Source organism: Poromitra crassiceps (genome assembly GCF_964638095.1).
Source record: "Poromitra crassiceps genome assembly, chromosome: 26".
In the NCBI taxonomy this organism is placed as follows: Eukaryota; Metazoa; Chordata; class Actinopteri; order Beryciformes; family Melamphaidae; genus Poromitra; species Poromitra crassiceps.
The window spans coordinates 1909389-1931439 of record NC_139640.1 but is presented as its reverse complement, the minus strand read 5'-3'; the positions used below and the strand labels follow the sequence as shown (position 1 = coordinate 1931439).

Here is a 22051-nt window from a genome sequence, read left to right as displayed (position 1 = left end):
CGGGGCGGCGATGCCATTCAGCTACTGCTGTTATTACAGTGAAAGTAATGCAAAAGTAGTGTAATAAGTAACAAGTTACTCTACACAGACAGTAATATTGTAAAGTAACATTACTTTCAAATGAAAGTAACTAGTAATATGTAGTATATTACATTTGGAAAGTAACTTGCCCAACACTGCAAATGATGACATCTGTTTTCATAAATGAGAAGGAGCACTTGTTCAGATGTTATGAGCAGATTGGTAATATGATTTTAGGAGCCTTTTGCATCCTGGAGGATCACATTGTAGTTAGATGGAGTGAAAATGTTTAGAATCCAGGCAAACGTGCACTTAACGATGCTTTTAACTCCAATCACCTCCAAGAGCTGATCGGAGCCGCGTGAAGCCAGATTAACGACAGTCTGCACATGCAATTATGCGTCTTCATTCATATTGCAACTGGGTAACTGGGAATAACGTCACGCATTGGATCCAAGTTCCAACCAGGAAGAGCAGGCAAACCAACGAGGGGGAAAATATGCAGTGACAAGGAATTAAATAACTGTCCATTTTAAAGGGCATAAATATTGAGAGGAACTGACGTGTGCGGCAACCAGCATTCTGATAAGGAAGAGTAATTTCAGCCATTTCATTGTGTACTTGTGGTGCACTTTAATTTTGTAATCCAAATAATTCACACCTAGATGTAATCCAAATACAAGGTGCGTGCCAGCCGTAAAGAGAGCCAACAACGCGGGTCTTAAGAAGTGAGAATTATGGGGGGTACGGTGGTGCAGTGGTAAGCGCTGTCGCCTCACAGCTCGAAGGTCCTGGGTTCGATTCCCACCTGGGACGCTGTGAACGCTGAAGGAATGCGTGCCCGTCCACATGTCCTCGAGTGCCCACCACCCGGGTGGGGTCGTCAAAAGGGCCTTTCTGTGTGGAGTTTGCATGTTCTCCCCGTGCCTCCCGGGGGTTTCCTTCATATAGGAACCCCCTTCACCAAAAACATGCAATATCCTGGTTGCTGATGTGGTTCCTCCTCTGGTCGTTAAGGGCGCCTGTTCAGAGGGAGGGGAACTGGTTGGAATAGCGTGATCCTCCCACGTGCTATGTCCTACCCGTGAAGCTTCCCCTGTCAGGTGAAAAGAAGCGGCTGGCTAACTGCCCATGTCTCGGAGGAAGCATGGAGCCAGTTTCGGCTCTCCCCAGATCGGCAGAGGGTGGAGCAGCAACCAGGATAAATAAATTAAATTAGCACTAATGGGGGATAAAAATGGGATAAAAAAATCGGGAAAAAAATATTAGAAAAAAAGAAGAAAAAAGAAGAAGTGAGAATTATAAATGCGACCTGCCATCAATATGGGTTTATGAGCATTACGTAAAAAATATGGGTTTATGAGCCTTTACAAAAACAAAAAGAAAGGTGAAGATGAGGGTGTTTGTGTCCTGTTTGGGCTGCTGTCTATTCTACACAGCACACGGCAAATGAACCTAGTCGACTGTGTCCCCCCCTGCAGCAGCCATCTTTTCTCTGATCCGTGTGTCTGGCATGTTGATCCCAGGCTGCACATCCCCCCTGGCAGTGTGTGAGCCTCACAGTGTATGAGTGTGGTCGGCCTGACCCCCCTCTCTTACTTGAGTTAATGCAGTAAGAGCATGGAGGCTGGCCCCGCCCTGCTGGTTACTTGAGTTAATGCAGTAAGAGCATGGAGGCTGGCCCCGCCCTGCCCTGCTGGCACACAGGCAGATGGCAGGAATATGTGGCAGCATCTCCGGGGCGCTCTGCCCATTTATAATCAATGAGATGCCAGCTGCTGAGGGAGTGTTTACGGGTGAAGGTGAGCCAGTAGTACAGTATGTTTCACTGCTTTTTAGACAGACTAGTCAAGTCAAGTCAAGTTTATTGGTATAGCCCTAATTCACAAGCATGTCCGAGAGGGCTTCACAGAGAATAGGTCTAGCTAATTCTAGCTGACACAACAGTAGCAAATTACAGTAGTAATGATAACACATTGAACAATTGATAGAGAAATATAGAGAATATAGAAATATAGGAGAGAGCAGAGGAGAGAGCAGGAGAAGGGAGAGCGGGGGGATGTGGGGGAGGAGAGAGCAGGGAGAGGGAGGAGGTGGGGAGGGAATATGAAATGTGGGGGAGGAGAGGACAAGGAAGGAGCAGGGGAGGGGGGACTACTGTAAGTGATTGCCTCGCCCCTGACAGCCCCCAGCAGTCATGTGGTTATTATATGGTTACATCTGATGATGATGATAATAATGATAATAATTATAGCTGCTGCGCAGCAATGGGTCATGGCCGGGCACTGACAGAGATGCTCACGTCATTTTTTGCTAGTCCAAGTCAAGTCTCAAGTCTTTGAGCTACAGTCCAAGTCAAGTCTCAAGTCTTTGAGCTAGAGTCCAAGTCAAGTCTCAAGTCTTTGAGCTATAGTCCAAGTCAAGTCTCAACTCTTTTAGCTATAATCCAAGTCAAGTCTCAAGTCTTTTAGCTACAGTCCAAGTCAAGTCTCAAGTCTTTGAGCTACAGTCCAAGTCAAGTCTCAAGTCTTTTAGCTACAGTCCAAGTCAAGTCTCAAGTCTTTGAGCTAGAGTCCAAGTCAAGTCTCAAGTCTTTGAGCTATAGTCCAGGTCAAGTCTCAAGTCTTTTAGCTATATATAGTCCAAGTCAAGTCTCAAGTCTTTGAGCTAGAGTCCAAGTCAAGTCTCAAGTCTTTGAGCTAGAGTCTAAGTCAAGTCTCAAGTCTTTGAGCTAGAGTCCAATCTGCTGCATGCAATCCAGTCTGCTTAGAACACTGCCATTAGTGACAGGGCTGAGGCAGAAGTAAGGCTGCAGCAGGTTAAGTACATGGCAGTTGAACAGAGAAGTGGAGAGAGAGAGTAGGGACAGTGAAGCTAGTGGGCAGAGAGAGAGAGATAGACTGAAACATTGCTTATTTATACTTTGGCATCTGTGACATGCACCGATGAAATCACAGTAGCAAGTATGACATCACCGATGACATCAGAGCAACAACTATGACATCGCCCACCCAGTCTGCTCAGCCAGGAAGGATGACATCATTGATGACATCATCACTGATGACATCACTGCTCGAGTAACATCACCTCATTAGGTAATTAGGGCAATTAACTCATTGAATGCCAATGACGACAGCTGTCGTCAATTCAAATACTGACGTAGAGTGCCAATGACGACGGTTGTCGTCAATTGCGTTTTTTGACGGTGGGACGTGGATCAATCCCTGATACATCTCTGGTACAACTATTGTAGCTATTGGAGGTCTATAACCTATTTTACAGAACCCTTAGGTGGCGACAGTGCTCTCCACATAACAGAAAGGCAAGGAAAAAACAAAGAAGAAGTCGTTATGGAAACGGAAATCGCATCGCATCCGTATGCATCGATATGCTGAAGCACGTTACTGCAGCTGTGCCTGCAGCAGCCAATCTGCTCCCACAATTGAGCCGCTCTGTGTCGGTTGCGACAGCACATCCGCACATCCACACCGTGGAGTTATTATTCTCAACTGGAAGCATCGTTGCCGGTGACAAACACACGCGGAACGCTGTAAAAAAGCTGCACCCTTCACTGTGCGCACAGCAAACTCAGCAGAGACCAGAGAGCCACCACAGACAGGAGGAGGAGTGTGCAGTTGAGGCGAGGCGAGGCGGGGCGGGGCGGGGCGGGGGGGGGGGCACGCAGAGCAGCACGCAACACCCAGACAGACCCAGGCAGCAGGACAGGATTGACAAACGCAAGCCAGAATATCCGATGCCCACCAGCAGCAAATCAAGACCAGCAAGAAGCTGCAACCAGCAGCGCACGCAGGGGCCAGCGCTGCTGGTTGTAGCTAAAAATATTATTCTGCCAAACAAAATTCCCTGGCCTAAACTGTTTTATTGAAGGAAATTATTTTTGAGGTGTGACTACATTAGAAAAGATTAGCTTCAGAGTCAGTGTGTGCTTGAAATGTTTAATTTCACAAAAGGCCAATTATCTCAGCTTCTAGAAAAAAATTGCTGTTTTTGGATGAATCAAGCTATCTTCTCCGGCTCATAACTAAAGAACGGAAAATGGGATCAATAAACTTTTTTTTGCAGATGATAGAATAGAGTCTCATCGTTCTTTGTGCGTGTTCAGTGTTTACATAGTAATATCACACAATATTCTGTGGGCCTCGAGAAATCACTGAAAACGCTCTGAAACTCTGGCACTGGGAGCGTCCGTTCTCCAAAAGTGGCTGGCACTCAATGAGTTAAGATGCTCTTTAGGCTATACATGGGGGCGGAATTCAACATTTTGATGCACTGTGGGCTCAATTTTTGATCTATCGAAAATCTGTTTTGATACTTTTGTGCAGGACAGTCTAACGATGCAGATGCTGAAGTTTGGTGTCGTTTGAAGAAAAAATGTGGGAGGAGTAGGGTTGAATTAGTTTGACAGTTTTTGCAGTTTTGCGGTCTTTAGACTTCATAATTGGCCATAGGTTGCAGCGTACAAAAGTTTCTCCTCATTTGGGCCCACATTTCAGTGAAAGTTGCAAAGCCGTAGCCCATATGCCTGATTTGTGATGAATTTTCAAAGTTTGAAACTTTAGACAGTCGCTGTAGCGCCACCATCAGGACTATAGGCGCCAAATTCACGTCGACTTAGTTTGGCATGGGACTGGACCTTTGTGCAAAGTTTGGTTTATTTTCATGCATGGGAAGTCTGACTTCCTGGGAGAAGAAGAAAAAGAAGAATACAGGCAAATACACGAACAAAGAAAAAGAGGTTAAGTACAGATTGTGTATAGTCCCATGGTGCATTTGTGCCCATGGTATAGGCTCATGGTTCTTTCTGAATAGGCTTTTAAGGGAGTTTAGGGGAAATATTTGGCTCAAGTATCTCATAAATTAACATTTTCACATTCATAATACACAAGTATAGCAATACACACCGGGTTGTTACAGTCTTGTACATTATTAATTTCCATTTCATCCTGTTTGTTAAATCTTCATCATCTTCTTGAGTTTAGTTTAGTCTAGTTTAGTGTAGTTGTGAACCATACTTTAGATTGCTAGTGCACTCATTGTGGGTCTTGTAAGGTTTGAAGTCACTTTGCAACGCTCGGTGAGTCAACTCACTGTTGACATTTCAAACCCTCGTTCTCCTACATTGACCCACACAGCTGCCTGTTCAATGATTCTTTTGCTGGTTCCCTATTGGAGCCATATTTGTTCAGTTTGATTTCACAGGGAACAAAAGTAGGTGTGCACCGGCAAGATAAACAGAAGAAAGAGAGAAAGGGAGAGTGAGTGTGTGTGTGTGTGTGTGTGTGTGTGTGAGTGTGAGTGTGTGAGTGAGAGTGAGAGTGAGAGAGAGAGAGAGAGAGACAGACGAGGGGAACATGTGTGAGCAGAGAGAACCTGACCTGTAGTAGATGACAGGTGGGTTGGCCTTGGCAGAGCAGTGGAACTTGACCAGGTTTCCCTCCAGGACCGGCTGTGGCTCCACACTGAGGTTGACGAGGGGCAGATCTGGACAGAACGGGGAAAGATTTGAAGAAGATGGAAGTCAAACCAATAAAGGCAGGACCTATAGAGACAGTCTGCATGTCTGGGAACGCCCATACAGGCTCTAGGAACGCCCACAATAGACGCTGGGTTAGCCTGGGGGTGGGGTCAGGGTGGGGTAAATTCCCCCGTTCTATCCATTCAGCAAAGTTAGAATTTAGCTGATAGCCCAGGCAGACACGATCGGGGATTTAACCACCGCAGTAAACACACATCTGAGCAGACGTCTTGTGTTCTGCTCTAGAACCTCCAAACATGTAGTTTAGAGCCGCAGCACCGTCTTTTGGTGAGTCAGCCCATGAGATATATGGGCGGTTTTACCCCACTCGTGCGCCAGCCATTTAACATTTTGTGGGCGTTCCCAGACATGCGCCTCTAGATGAGTGTGATTGTACAAAGATCTCTACACTTAAGGGGTACTTTTATTGTGAAAAGTACTTAATAGAAACTACATGAAAGAGACTCTCTCAAATAAACAGACATAATAGAGAGCAGTCCTGTTTGGTCCAGAGGGCAGTCATGCCAGCATCCATGAGGCTTTTTCTCCTGCCAAATCCAGCTGCACAGCGGGGGGCAGCGAGGTCCCCGGCGCTCCGGCAAACGGGCAGATTGAACGGAGCCAACTGACCACCTCATCAATTACTTTATGGAGCAAAACAACAAAGCCTTACAACAATATCCCCCCATACAACCAAAAGCCACATTTCTGCATTTGCCAAAAACGATCCTATACAGAAATGTTTCTGGGAGAATGGACAAAATACAACAAAATAACTATTCACACGCATTGTGAGCGAAATGCCCTTTTAAGCATAATGGAAAAAAAACAAGTGCAACCTTTAAGCACACAGCACAGTGGTGTGAGCATTCAGCTTCATGGCAGCACGTCCGCTCCCATCCACATCCCCTCTCCACCCCTCAAATTCAGACTCTATAGAGACACTGCGTAACACGTCATCATTCACAAACCACGCCCAAGACGGGGGAAAACGGAACCCCCCCTCCAATCCTGGTGTTCTCCTATGTCACGTGCATGGTTGCGTGTTGCACAAAAAGATTGTATATACGGAAGATGAACACTCCAACTTACTTCCTTGACAGCTAGATCCACATTTTTCTTCTCGCCAATTCTCAATGGCTTCCTTGTTTTGCTCAGGAGTACAAAAAAACTTTAACTGCCGATTTTTTACATTTGTTGTCTGCGCAGCCCCACCACACAACAGCTTTTAGCTATGTTTAATTCAAGGAAAATGACACTGGTGTGTGGAAATGAACGGAGCTTTTCCCCCATGATGGGCGTGGCCTATTACATGCAGTGTCTCTATAGTGAAGTATTCATAGAACCAGCTACCGTATGCAGTTATAATAACCTTATGCATTTTATTTGTACCTCTATCAACATGATGGACCCCATCTTTCACTGCTGATTAAATACACTGATGGAAACACTCAAAGTAAAGCTGGCTGCACTCGCCATTCTTACTTTACTTTGTTTTTGTCAGTTAGCTTCTCCTGAGAAAGTGATTTTTTTTAATTTGCCTATTTTAAGCAGAAAATAATGCTAAGAGTAAATTCATGTAATTGTCTACACCACAGTGTGCAGAAATAGGGAAAGGAAAAAAGGCTAGAATAACATAATTTTCACTGCATGCAGAACACAGGACCCTGGAGCTCTTAGCTGGCAGAAATGGCTGTAAAGCTATAGACTCCAGTGGTTCCGAGTTGAATTTCATCGTTTATATTTTATATCACTTGTCTGTACTTTTGCACTTGTTTTTAATAGCAAATCTTTTACCTTTACTGTATCATTCATTATTAGTGTGTAAAGTGCTTTGAATGGCCCCAGTAAGTGCATGCCTGCTGACTGAAAATCTGTTAGACAATGCTAATGCGGAGTGCAGTCATTTCAGGGCATTCATATACAAAGGTCAAGCCATGTGGAGCACTGATGAGCACTACACAATAGGTTTACAATTTATATTCTATTTGATTAGATCTGGAGCAGGAACAACAGGAAGATGAAGCCGGAGGGGCTGTCATGGCAACAACTTGACTGAAGGGGACAAGACTGGAGAGGATGGAGGCTTTTCGTTGATGCTCTAGCTCAGAAATTGAGCACACAAAAGCTTGTCAAACATGGACTCCCCCCGTGGCATCTTCCTCCCACGGGGGGCCCCTTGCTGGCTGCGGGGCCCTAAGCAACTGCTTAGTTTGCATATAGGGAGGGCCGGCTCTGCCTATACCACCCCTTGAATCCTGACTCGCTATGACAGTGCTGACCAATTTGGGGCCCGCGGGCCACTCTGTTTGTTTTGGCCCGCCACGGATTTGGGATTTGTTTTTTTGAATTTTTATCCCATTTTTATCCCCCATTAGTGCTAATTTACTTTTATTTATCCTGGTTATTGGTCCATGTTTAACTCATTGAGTGCCAGCCACTTTTGGAGAACGGACGCTCCCAGTGCCAGAGTTTCAGAGCGTTTTCAGTGATTTCTCGAGGCCCACAGAATATTGTGTGATATTACTATGTAAACACTGAACACGCACAAAGAACGATGAGACTCTATTCTATCATCTGCAAAAAAAAGTTTATTGATCCCATTTTCCGTTCTTTAGTTATGAGCCGGAGAAGATAGCTTGATTCATCCAAAAAAAGCAATTTTTTTCTAGAAGCTGAGATAATTGGCCTTTTGTGAAATTAATCATTTCAAGCACATCACTGACTCTGAAGCTAATCTTTTCTAATGTAGTCACACCTCAAAAATAATTTCCTTCAATAAAACAGTTTAGGCCAGGGAATTTTGTTTGGCAGAATAATATTTTTAGCTACAACCAGCAGCGCTGGCCCCTGCGTGCGCTGCTGGTTGCAGCTTCTTGCTGGTTTTGATTTGCTGCTGGTGGGTATCGGATATTCTGGCTTGCGTTTGTCAATCCTGTCCTGCTGCCTGGGTCTGTCTGGGTGTTGCGTGCTGCTCTGCGTGCCCCCCCCCCCCCCCCGCCCCGCCCCGCCTCGCCTCAACTGCACACTCCTCCTCCTGTCTGTGGTGGCTCTCTGCTGAGTTTGCTGTGCGCACAGTGAAGGGTGCGGAACAGCCAGGCTTTTTTACAGCGTTCCGCGTGTGTTTGTCACCGGCAACGATGCTTCCAGTTGAGAATAATAACAACTCCACGGTGTGGATGTGCAGATGTGCTGTCGCAACCGACACGGAGCGGCTCAATTGTGGGAGCAGATTGGCTGCTGCAGGCACAGCTGCAGTAACGTGCTTCAGCATATCGATGCATACGGATGCGATGCGATTTCCGTTTCCATAACGACTTCTTCTTTGTTTTTTCCTTGCCTTTCTGTTATGTGGAGAGCACTGTCGCCACCTAAGGGTTCTGTAAAATAGGTTAGACACATCCAATAGCTATAATATTTGTACATCAGAGGCAGAAGGCTTTGATCGACGCCCCACCGTCAAAAAACGCAATTGACGAACATGTCCGTCCTTGGCACTCTACGTTACTATTTGAAATGACGAACATGTCCGTCCTTGGCATTCAATGAGTTAAGCTCCCCACAAATGCAGATGTTTTTTTTTTATATATATAACCAATTGCAAATGATTACAATTACCAAACAGATAAAAAGTAGATTATTATATTGAAATGTTATTTTAGATTTAGAATGTTAATTTTCTATCAAACACAATACATTTTAATGTAATTCCACAACGTTTATTTTTTGGCCCTCCACCCAGATTGAGTTTTGGCCCTTCATGGGAAAGAATTTCGGCACCCCTGATCTATGACCTTCCTATTCCTAGCTATGGCCCCTTTTCCCACTAAACTCACTAAACGTCCATGAGTGAGTGAGTGAATGACTGACTGAGTGTCCTGACTTTTCCATCTTCTGACCCCTGTGGGGCTCGCTGGCCCAGCGCTGTGGGAAAAAAGCTACTTTCAAACCAATGCATCCTCACAGGGAGTAATGATTTTCACCAAGCTTCACTCAGTGTCGGGCTGGGGGGTGTGTGTGTGAGGGGGGGGGGAGTTGGACTAGCACAACATGCTGTATTATTCATTGTAATCAACTCTGGTACAGTCGAGGCTGCCACTCGGGATCAGAAGAAATGGACTGAATGGTGCAGTACTACAGTATAGACATTATCAAAACTCCCACTCAGTCACTCTCAAAGTGCTAAAGTGCCTTTCAGGTATGCAGTCAATTAAGGCCCCTTCTTCTCTACCACCTCTAACAGTCTGTCTGACATCAGTTTGACTTCACAAACCTAAAGGTGTTTGATTCCTGCAACAGAACTCCTCTGCAATCTGCCAGTTCACTTTATGATGCCTCATGTGACTAGTAACAGCTTTCCCTTAAGCACATTCAAATTTGAGGGTCTTTGGTAGAGAGATTAAGACAATCCATTTATGTGGCCTCAGATATTTTTCTACCTAGAAATCTTGGCGGTGTATTTTTGACAATAGCCTTAATTAAGCTGTATTTATAAGTATGGTGGATTATGGAAAAACAATTATAGCATAGTCTTTGTACTGGTCAAAATGGTACAATTTCCCCCAAGTTCACAATACATGTAATTAGATTACTGTTACTTCATGTGCTGTATACACAGAGCTGTTGCCGAAAACCTAAATATCCTAATTTATTTAAGAATTTGACAATGTTTTTTTCCCTCGCCAAAATGTGGAGTGTTATTTAGCTACCTTCCTGACAAACTAGCATGACATGGTTGGTACAAATCCATTCCTTAGGTCTTCTAGTTTCATATGCTACCAGAAACTTCACTCTGGCTTTAAAACTGAGCCTGGGCTGCATGGCGTCACGTGACTTGCAATACCGAGCTTGGCCACCACGTTCAAATTGCTTCACAGCCCGGCGCTATATTCCTGGGGGCCTGAGTTATACTGGATCATCAACACATCACGAATCAGTCCATTACTTCCCTGTAGAGTTGAACCAGGGCAACTCGGCCAATGTGTTGACGGTCAATAACGTTGAAGAAGATTTGAGTTTGGTGGTCATCACCCATCAACAGCCAATCAGATTTCGGAGGAAGCGTTGAGTTTGGTGGTCATCACCCATCAACAGCCAATCAGATTTTGCATGATGAACAATAGTTCTGCTTTGGCAATTGCAAAATAAACTAGAGCGTGATTACAACCATTCAAAGCTTAGTAGAGCAATAAACTCAAAAAACGACGTTTGGGGATCCATCGTTCAAATAAACTGCTTGCTGTGAACTGAATTGCCCCATTTGGGGACACTACATATTTCTATACTAAACTTCTAAACTAAACTATCCTACCTCTTAGAGCTTTCTAGTTCGCCATGTTAACCCATTGATACCCGATGCAGCATTTGCATGTATATCCCTCATTTGTGTGTGTATCCCTTTAAGACCGCGAACCGCGTGACCCTAAAAAATTTCCGCTTTGAATATATGGCCACCCGAAAATATTTCCGATTTGAAAATATGGCCACCCGAAAAAATGTCCGCTTTGCATCAGGTATCAATGGGTTAACTCATCAAAATGTTGCAAGGTCATGATACGAAATCACTGACATATAAATGCATAGTGTTTGTTTGTTTTTGTGTCAAAAGATGCAATCAGAGCCAGTGACGCTCCCAACAATCGGTTAGAGTGGTGCCAAGTTTGCAGCGTGTACAAGCAGTAAAAGTTTATAGCTTTCTGTGGCATTATGCTTAAGTAAATTCAAATTAGCATATTGAGTAAAGACAATAAATCATACAAATGAAAGCCTTTCTCATGACAGTTTTACGTCCTATTAGCTTCCCATTGGGCTTCCAGCAAGACAAAATAACAGCATGGCTATAGATGGGGCAGGATGGGGTATGGCAGACACGTGAGGAACCCTTAGGCTGACTCCTCAGACGTCCAGCTGTCAACCGCTCCAGCTGCTCTCCAGTGTCGGAGAGCCCGGCCCAATTCTCAACTCTTGCATTTTAGATGAGAAGTTAATGTTGAATGACACCACATTAATAACTGAAATGCGCGACGGTATCCCTTACACTATTTTTGTTTTTGGATAGCTATTTCCTGTAAGGCTTACAGGAAATAGCTATCCAAAAACAAAAAAAAACTCTCAAAATAAATTCCTGGCAAATATACAGATATCACAGCCTAAACAGAACCACAGAAAATCCTATAATACCATAAAAAAAAGAATAAATAGATCAATAAAAATAAAGTTCAATAAGGTCACTCGCTATCACTAATACCACAGACACACTATAAATCCCTATAAGAATATTACAGTTATAGTCTAGTTTAATATGATCGTGTTTTAGGAAAACTCTAATTGAAATTACATTTTTAGCCATTTTGTAGGTAAGAGTAGGCGAGTTTTGACAAGAAAAGGTGTAACTTTTTTCACATGGTGAATTTCCCCATTTTGTGATTACGGTCTTGGTATGTATTGTAATTGTTGGACTTTAGAGACAAACGTGGCAGTCACTCTGCTGTCGATGCAGATGTTATATCCACATCACAAATGGTTTATCATCATTAGTGTTGCTGGTGGGTTTTCACAGTGGTCAACCGTCGGTTACTGCTGTGCTCTCGCTATTGTCGTTCCCGCGCTCGAGTGCATATCTCAGTCAGTATAGCAGCTGTTTCATCCAGCTGTTTGTGAGAACAAGGCTCTATAGCTGCGTGCTTCCTCACCTGCGCTATTTCGCCCCAAATTGGGCACGGCTTTATCATTTGGCCGCGTTTCCCGCACAGCTCGAGACTTCTGCAGAGCAGCTTCGCAGCTTGTGCCACATCTGTAGCCTACACTTTCACTACACTGCAGGAAAGCAGTTGTTAAAGTCGAGCTGAACCCAAAAATGACTTATTTTGTTTGAGTTCAAATACCTGGGTATGCAGTGCACCTATTTAATAATGTATGCAAAACAAATCACAACAATCTAATTTCTTTAGTTTTTCACACTTTTTCACATCAAAAGTTCATTTTTCAAGATTTCATTGATAACAGTAATTTACAGTTTGCTGACGTCACCTAGTACTATCAAATTTCTACCCCATTTCAACCAATCATTTCACGACATGCAGCTGTCAATCAAATCTTCATTTCAGGATAATTTTCTCTTCCAAATGAAGGGGAAAATGGCGCCTAGTGCCTGTCATCTGGCAGTTTCTAGCCCATAAACTAACTACTAACTTGAGCAATTATGCAAACTAAATCAAACGGTAATTTCTAAGAATGCAAATAAATGTAACTGGCTCGTTATAACACGCATTCCAGGAATATTATTTACATTTATAACGATAATGGTGTGCGAAGCACGAAGCAGCTGGCTGCCTGGCACTCCGCGGATCCCACTCGCGTAGCACGACAACACGCTGAATCCCACCCGGATTTGGGGGTGGAACACGCCAGGATTGGCCAATGCCAAAGCCAGTCCTCAGAATTGTCAAATCAAATCATCGACACGTATATGGTCCGCCTCTCAATTTGTTTTCAGTCTGAAACGGACTCAGATGCACGTGACGAACGGGTTCAGCTCGACTTTAAGGCTTTGTGTTGCAGCATCTTCATAGAGAAGTGGCTGAATTTGACTATCTCTAATACATAAAATTATTTATGTCATAAATGATGACCTACACACTGGCTATTATAATACTCCAGCAATGTTTGCTGGACTATTGACTAGGTGTAGAATGTAAAACAGCCCGCCTTGTTCATACAGTTTGCAGGGAGTTGATACTGAACGAGGTCTGACTGTGCAGCTAAATGAAACAGCATTCTCCAGAGGAGTGAAGTGCAGGGAGCAGGCAGCCCACCTAATGAAACACCTTGTGCAGAAAAACAACAGCACTACAACCAATTTACAACCATTCATTTATTTGATTTGATTTCATTTATTGACATCTTCTTTGATCTTTCACGCCACTTTTAGCATTCAGACACCATGATTATTTCAATTCAGTATTGTTTTAATAACTAATAAATTACAGATTTCAATGACAATGACCCATTCATAGGTGTTTTTTTTTTTTTTTACACTAATTTGATGTTAAAATAATAAACGCAGCTTTCATCTACCCCAAATGTTCAAAGATACTGCCTACCCTACTGCAGGGTTTACATGCTAATAAATAATGACTAGAAAACTACACTATAATTTATTGATGTCAGATACTTAAATGTCACAAAATTGCCACAACTCTGACCAGATAACAATCGTAACAATGATGACCCTACTCCCATCTATTCTCATATAGCCACCGACAGCATTAAAACATGGTTGACATCACAGTGGCTACGTCCATATTTTTATATGGTCTATGGTTCAATGGTATATGGTAATCCAACCAAACGCATCACTACCAGACATGCACGGCTGTTTAGAACAGCAATAGAAGATTTCAGGAAGTGGACTGGTTGAATCACTGTTGTGTTAAACCATTCAGTGACAGCGTTTGAAACTGATATTTATTATATGAAAAAGTTATTACCGGTAGTTGCTTCCTATTAGACACTGACAGCACCGTGCATACACACCTCTTCACCTGGAAGGCGCTTGTCATCATGCAAAACCCTTGCCACCACCAGGCGCCTGTTCACAGCTAATTGTTGGAGATGCTAGTCTAGACAATGTCTGCATGCATACAGTTTTCTCAGACAAAATCTGTCTCGGCATCCAATGCATATTTAATTATTTTTTACTCCTGTAGCGTTCTCAACTTTCTCCTTTTCCTAGTCTCTAAACACAATCATGGTGCATTGAGACACCCTCTGCTCGCCGTGTACCTAATTAACTTTGGTCTGTGGCTTTCTTTCATCAACACAAACCTGTGAAGCTTGGCACAGCCTAATAGAGATACAACCTGTTATGTACAATGAATGCAAAAATATGGCTCTCTGTCACAGGAATCAGACTCCTGGGAGAACTCCGTGTTTTAACTGAGCTGTGTGGAAGGTGTCTTTACGTTGGCCGTGTGTGTACATGTGAGAGCATTAGCATTGTGTGCGTGTGTGTGTGTGTGTGTGTGTGTGTGCGCGCGCGTGCGTGTGTGTGTTCCTGCATGCCTGTGGGGAGCATTGTGGACACGCCACATCTGCATTTGGCTATTAATTATCACACAAAAAAATACATTATTTGGCCCATGGCTCCGCCTCCTCTTGCAATTACCCTCCAAGCTTCTTCTTCTCTTACAGTCGCCCTGGGAAAGCCTGCGCCTCGTGGCTCCTTTGTGCCCCGACTCCTACGGCTTATTTGTCAGAAGAAGAAGAACCATTAAAGGGCGTCTAAAAAAGAACAAGCATTTTTTAATTGCCGGAGCGGTTATGCTGGATTCTGGACTAATTGCGATGCAGTTTATATTCCGGATAGATCTGCCATACATATGTATGAGGTGTGGAGCGCGTCTACCTCTCATTCATTGGACTGTATTATAAAGGATACATGACACGGCTTCACCTCATAGAACTCTGCTCTGTTTAGTCATTCATTCAGCACGGTTAGTGCATTTGCAATGAGTGTACACGTATCTAGGGAGATTATTTTTATTTGAAGAATACTTAATAATATTTAAACAATTCCTCGCTCTCTCCGAGAGCACGAAAAGAAAGGAAAGACCAATAAAAGGCCAACCGTTTGGGCAGCGTGCTAACCAAACAAGGCCGTGTTACGACAATTTACGCGCATGTCCATTTGTTTATAAGCTAAAAACTAAAAGCCAAAAGAGAGCAGTAAAGCTTAATTCATACTTATTAGAAAGTGTCGCTCAGCACATGGTCGCAGACGAAAAAGAAATGGTGTTGCATTTATACTTCAGTGAACGTTCGCCTCGGTTCAACGGTCACGTGACACTCGAACGCTATAAGCAGACAGCCAAGAGAAGAGAGGGAACGCACAGTGAAACCACCTCGGAGGCAAGATGTAACGTACTATAAATGACACACAACTCACCTCCTCTCTCTCTGGGAAATGCACAATGTTCTTTGTGATTTTCACGAAGTCATACATCAAGGACAGGCTGATAAAAATAGCGGAGAGACGTTCATTCATTTCAATCGAGTGAAAACCAAAACAAGGAAGTCAAGCGCGTGCCGTCTATATAGCCAATCAGACTTGCGCGACACATCGTGACGTAGTCAGCGACACTAGACGTTTCACCAGGTAGCAGACGCTGCTGCTCGCCGACACATGAAAGTGTCGACTCAAGTCCTCATTTCTGTCGGTGACCGTTTCAAAAGTGTCGGCAGACGAAGCATAAATTGGGCTTAAGTTGAGTGTTGCTTGGCAGACACAGAAAATGCAGCCTTTTATATTCCGTTTGGATTATGTTTCAATTGAAAAGGCCAGTGGAGGCTTTTCACATTTTATTGTGATGCTGTCAATGGTAAAGGAACAGTGCAGGAGCCAGTTGAAATATGTTAATTCCCAGCCTATTCACCTTATTCACCACGCCCACTTTTTCTCTCTTCCGCGTTCAACGCAAACGTATTTGTTCTTCCGGTTCAGCGCTAGTTGCCTTCTGTGGCTAATAAATAGCCACTAGTTAGTTATGTTATATGGCAGTAAAATGCCACTGAATGACCAAATTGATAATAACTTTTAACCATTTCGAGTAACACTGTTTCCATACGGATCACCAGCGTTAGTTTGTTGTTTATAACGTGGCTATATTCATAACGTTTCTATCTCGGATGCGTTATTTCGAATCGCACATAGGTTACGCTAGTGGGTTTCAGGACGCAACAGCCTCGACTCCACTAACGTCATCTTAAGAGCACAATATTCCTGGAATGCAAGTTTAACTAAACAGTTACATATCCTCTGCATTCTACATAAAATTAAGATATTACGGGTTGTTTTATTTTGTATGTTACATACGTATTGGCCAAGATATGTTAGTTTATGGCGGAGTAATTCTGCTGTTTAGATGCGGAGTGTGCGCGGCCATTTTGCCTGCGGGGTTTTTGGCAAGTCAAAACGGAAATACTATTACGGAATGACGTAATGCGGAAGCGTCCATGTGTGGGCAAAGAATAAGGTGAATAGGCAACCAATGGCAGCCATGCCTGGAATTTGAGTCCCATAGTAAACCTGTGCGTTTGCCTGCATGGTGCAGGGCCAGCACAGGGTGCGTTTGCCTGCCCGGTGCAGGGCCAGCACAGGGTGCGTTACCCTGCCCGGTGCAGGGCCAGCACAGGGTGCGTTTGCCTGCCCGGTGCAGGGCCAGCAGAAGGGGCGGTGGTGACATGCAAAAGTCATGTGCTTGTCAACGACTGTGCAACTGTGCAATGTGCATGTCTCGAAGGAAGCATGGTGCTAGTCTACGGCTCTCCCCAGATTGGCAGAGGGGGTGGAGCAGCGACCGGGGCAGCAGGGGGAAGAATTGGCCGAGTACAATTGGAGAGAAAATGGGGGGGAAATCAGAAAAAAAGGAGACAAAAAAGTTCCCAGACGTTTGGTAGAGCTCTCCAGGTGTCTGGGACCTGAGACTGGGTTCTGGGCGTGGAGTGGTTCACTAGCAACAGCTGCTTCCCATCAATATTAACAGGCGGCGGTTAAAGTGGGGTGCCCCCGGTGGTGAGTCGCCATGCTCTCCAGGACCCCCAGGAGCCTCTGGAGCCTCTCCACCTTGACAGTGCCATCATCACTTATTTATACAACACCTGTCAACCCCGCCCCCCGCCCCCGACACACCCCCACCCCCCACACACACCTCGCCAAACAGTGGCTGCCTTTCCAGATTGGCTGAATTGCCTCTTTGTGCCTTAACCCATTGATACCTGATGCAGCATTTGTGTGTGTATCCCTTTAAGACCGCGGTTCGCGGTCTTAAAGGGATACACACACAAATGAGGGATATACACGCAAATGCTGCATCAGATATCAATGGGTTAATCCTTCTCCCCTCCGCTCCCACCTCACAAACTGTATGTGCATGTTAAGTGGAACAAAGTGTTTAAGTGTCTGGCACCAACACCTTGTGGGAAACAATTTAAACCAGCGGTTGACAACCCCTGGGCCGCGGGCTGGTGCCGGACTGCAAACCATTATGCTACCAGGCCGGAGGTAACAATAGAACTGGCGCAACTTAGACTGGATTGGCTGTTTCCCGAAGCACGTCTCAATGGAGGTGTTTTGTGCAGTTCTGTTAACACAGCTGTAGTAAGTAGTTCAAGACGTCTCAGAGTGGAGGTGTATAGTATCAAACATTTGTTTTTTTCGACTGTTGACTCTCAATGAAAAATGGCGGCACTGGCATTGTTTTGCATGACAAGAGGATTAAGGGCCTCTCTGAAAATGAACACAACCGCCGTTAATCAGTTAGCTCACACATTTCAGTCTCTCAAAGCTGCAGCTTATGGACTCCGTTCCTTTTGGCATGGCAAAAATAAAGCGGGGGAAAAAGAATGTACAAGGAGGAATAATAGATCTGTCAAGAGAAATGCATCTGTGAATAGCATTGTCTGATGTATTAGTCATACTTCATAGCTTTGAAGGAGCTGTGAGCGATGCAAAAAGCCCTCTCTTCCAAATCCATAACTTGGCGGCAAATAGTTTTTGTGATCAAATAATATCGTCTGACAATTTAATTATTCATAGAGGGGGGCCAGCCCCCCTTTTCTTGTGTTCACATGCCAATGTGAGGCGGGAGAAGGAGCAAAGGAGAAAAGAAAAACATGAACAAGTTTGAGTTGCCCGGCACACACTGGCTCAGATACCTGCAGGTCAGAAATCATGTTCGCTCCAAGATTCATACCTTTGGAGCGCTCCCAAATTAAAACATGCTTTATTCAATGTTTTGTTGAGCCCTCTTCACTCCAAGCATCTTATCTCTAGATTTCTATGTCTGTTTGACAACTGCATCACTGCCTCTACTGAGAGGATTAAAGAAACGTTGCAGGGGGAACTTGGTATTGATATATCTGACATTATATGGGAAAGGAGACTGTCTGTGGGACAACTTTGCTCAGTTAATAATAGCAGACATCAGCTAATCCATTCTAAGTTCTTCCCTTCTGTCTCACCACTGTGTGACAGGTGTCAGGTGTCAGAGGGCACACTATCTCATGCCTTCTGGTTCTGCCCTTCACTAACGAGTGTCTGGGCCAAAATATTTAATTGGTACTCTAAGGCCTCCAAAATAACCCTGCAGCCGGAGGCAGAACTCGCCATCCTCGGCTGCTTGGAGTCCTCTCTGAACTTCCCTACAGCTGTGCAACAGTCTCTGACACTGGGGATAACTGCTGCCAAAAAACTCTTTCTGAAGGAATGGGAGTCCTCATCTTCACCTTCTTTCCAACTGTGGTTGACGGACATGACCTCTGTTATACGGATGGAGAGACTTAGGTTTTCTGACGACCAATTCACTTAAAACGTTTTCAACCATTTGGGACCTGTTTCTAGCCGCCCAGGAACAATATCTTTCACAAGCACATAAGCACCTTATGCGGCTGGTAATCACGTCATATTGAATATCAATATATTATGTATGTCCCCCCACCACTCCCTGTGTCTGAGCGTGTTTTGTTTGTCTTGTCTGCATTGTTCTGAAAAGTTGAAAATAAAATATTGGGGGGAAAAAGACATGAACAAAGCGCACACAGTTTGAATCACATTGTACGCTGTCATTGGCTGAGAGCATAACAACATCTGTAATCTTCATGAGAGTAATTATTATGTTCCTGCACTTTCCTTCCACGTCTCTGAGAATTTCACTGTGTTTGTGGGAAACAATAACTAAACTAACTAAACTTAACTATAAATTGATTTGTTTTGGAGCTTTTTGGGCTATTTTAAAACCATCCTTTTGTAGAGGAAGGTACAGCGTGTGAGTGAGAAGTCTGCATAACTGCTATACTCTTTCAAATGTGTGTGTGTGTGTGTGTGTGTGTGTGTGTGTGTGTGTGTGTGTGTGAGCGTATAAACACGCAAGTGTACATGGTATGCTACAAATGTACTAGGCACAACTTTATAGTATGTGTGATATTATTATGGATATAATGTGAGTAAGTACACATCTCTTATATATTAATACAGTAGTATAACATGTTATTACAGTATGATACTTTCATATTAAGCCTATAGATATAAAACAGGGGGTAGGACTTGATAAGTATTAACTTCTTCCTACTCCTTTTCGGGCATGATAAACAAATGTAAATTGATTGTGAATTTTCTGTATATTGTATGCTGTGAATTCCAATTGACTATGATTGTTTGGCACTTCTTGCCTATATTTCTTTTATTTTTATCTTTGTTTTGTTTTTGTTTTCACCATGTTCGAAATAAATCTAAATCTAAAATCTAAATGTGGATCGTCTTTCAGCTGTGTACTCACGTTGGATGTCGACGGTGACGGTGGCGTCCTTTCCGTTGGGAGCCGCCTTGTTCGAGGCCCGACAGGTGATCCGCTGGCCGGTCTCGATGTTGGAGGGAGACAGGTAGAGCGTGCTCACTGTGCTCTCCCTCCTCCCGTCGCGCAGCAGAGTCTGAGGAGTCAAGGAGAAAAGAAATTATAATGATTCAAAATGTTGCTATTCCTGCATTATTAATCCATGCAAGAGCATCGGTTCATGGCGTAAACAACGAGCAACATTGGTAATGGCCTGTTTGACCTTGAGTTCGCAGTGTATGAGAAGTAAGACCTGATTTATTTCCGCTGGATAGTCATGGACCATTGAAAACAGAGTAAATTGAGAGTGTCTTAATTAATTTTTATTTATCCAGGCAAGGTTTTTTCTTTTTCTTTCTTCATCAATGCCTAAATAGCTAGATGATTAATTGATTGTCAGGGGAAAGCAGGGCAGTTCCCACACTTTTCATAGCTGGGAGCTGCCAGGAGAACCTCAGTCTTTGGGTTCCGGGAGACAGAATCTCATCAAATAATGTGGAGTGAATTATGGGGTCCTTATGAAAAGCATTCATCAGGATCACTGCCGTAGGTTATTGCAAACAATTTGATGCAGCACATAACTGGATTTTCCTCTGCAATTCCCACGTTTGAAATGAAATTCACAATAATCAGTTGGTGCTGCTGGACAATTATTGCTCCAAAACGAAACATGCATAGAAAAAAGTGTTTGATTGTCCACTAGCCTTTGAAGAAGCTTTCAAACCTTCAGAATTGAAAGCTTTTCATACTGCACCTTCTTCTATTCAACCCAGGGCTGACTGTCCCATTCAATCTGGGTTAATTCTCACCTTAAGGCCCTATCTTTCTACGGCGCTATCGTTTGCGCGCCTCTTATTGCCATCTTCCCAGCGTCTAAGCTATATCGTCTGCCTCCACCGTCCGGTTTTGCGCTGGGATGACACAGGTGTAAGCGTGGCCCAGGCGTGTCCGTGGGCCTCTAGCCTATCATGTGTCTCGCGCAAGTGTCATTTAGCGCTGTGGGGAAGATACCGTCGGTATGTGCCGAGCGCAAAGAGAGGTTTGGGCGTTGCCCGTTCCAAAATAGGCGTTCTAGCGCAATGCGTTAGAAAAAGGGGCCTGGGTGCTCTCAATTCTAACGCCAGCAAATAGCTGGTCTTAACGCAAACAACCTATGAATGAATGAATGAATGAATATTAACATGACATAACTTTACATAAAAATAGTCTCTGTTAGTACTGGCTGAGGCTGGATGTGGGTCAACTGAGTCTGCTTCCATGTTGTCAATGGTCCAACACCTCAATAGTCAGAAAATTAAAACCCATTTTTCCGACAGCCCGTTGGTCCGAAAACACATCGCAATTAGAAAGAGTGATGCCTCTCAGTCAGTCAGCCCCGCCTCCTAATGTTCCCCTGGTTGACTGGGAGCATCTGCATATGGCATATGCCAATAATGTAGTCCTGCATAATAATTAGCCATGCGCCATTCGCTCTCTCTCTCTCTCTCTCTCTCTCTCTCTCTCTCTCTCTCTCTCTCTCTCTCTCTCTCTCTCTCTCTCTCATATAAAACCTCAGCCTGGAATTTTCATTCCACCTTACACTCAACAGAACACATTTAATATTTATTTATCTATCTATCTGAAGGTTGTTAAATTATTCTGAGTCATTCACTGCGATGTTCTTCTTCCTGCTCCTCTCCTCAGACATACCACTCCCTGCACGAGATCACACATCCATCAATGTGGGACACGTAGTTGCTGTCAAAGCAGTCTTCCTGGAGGTGAAGGGAGCCGTTGTTCACTATGGGAATGTGCATGATAAGGATGTTCTTGTAGTGCTCGGGGTAGAAGTTGTCCTCCTTGAGGCCCCTATGGGAGTCACCCCTGTTGACCCGGTCTTGGCCTTCATTGCGTTCATGGGTATAGTCAGGGTCACTGATGTCTCCTCCTATCCAGGTTTGGGTTTCAGCTCCTGGCTGCTCTGACTGGTCTTGTCACTGTAGAGTCTACAGTTGCTCTGGGTTTGGGTTTGAGTACCGTCTTCTAGAGAGAGAGTGGCGTCAGCGGAGGACCAAAATGCGAGACTCATTAGCCAATGAACAGCCAGGAATGGGTCTCGCGCTACTTT

At 44.1% G+C, this 22051-nt stretch overlaps 1 protein-coding gene across 1 annotated transcript in view; it reads right to left on the bottom strand.

Moving 5' to 3' along the window:
* The window catches only part of LOC310798639 (kin of IRRE-like protein 3), a gene marked incomplete at both ends in the record, with an annotated part of 137016 nt that overhangs the window by 39009 nt on the left and 75956 nt on the right, over nt 1-22051 (bottom strand). Inside the window, 2 exons of the mRNA XM_083661180.1 lie at nt 5418-5523; nt 19891-20041. Coding sequence (XP_083517306.1) covers nt 5418-5523; nt 19891-20041 — 257 coding nt within the window. The remainder of the gene's footprint in view (nt 1-5417; nt 5524-19890; nt 20042-22051) is intronic.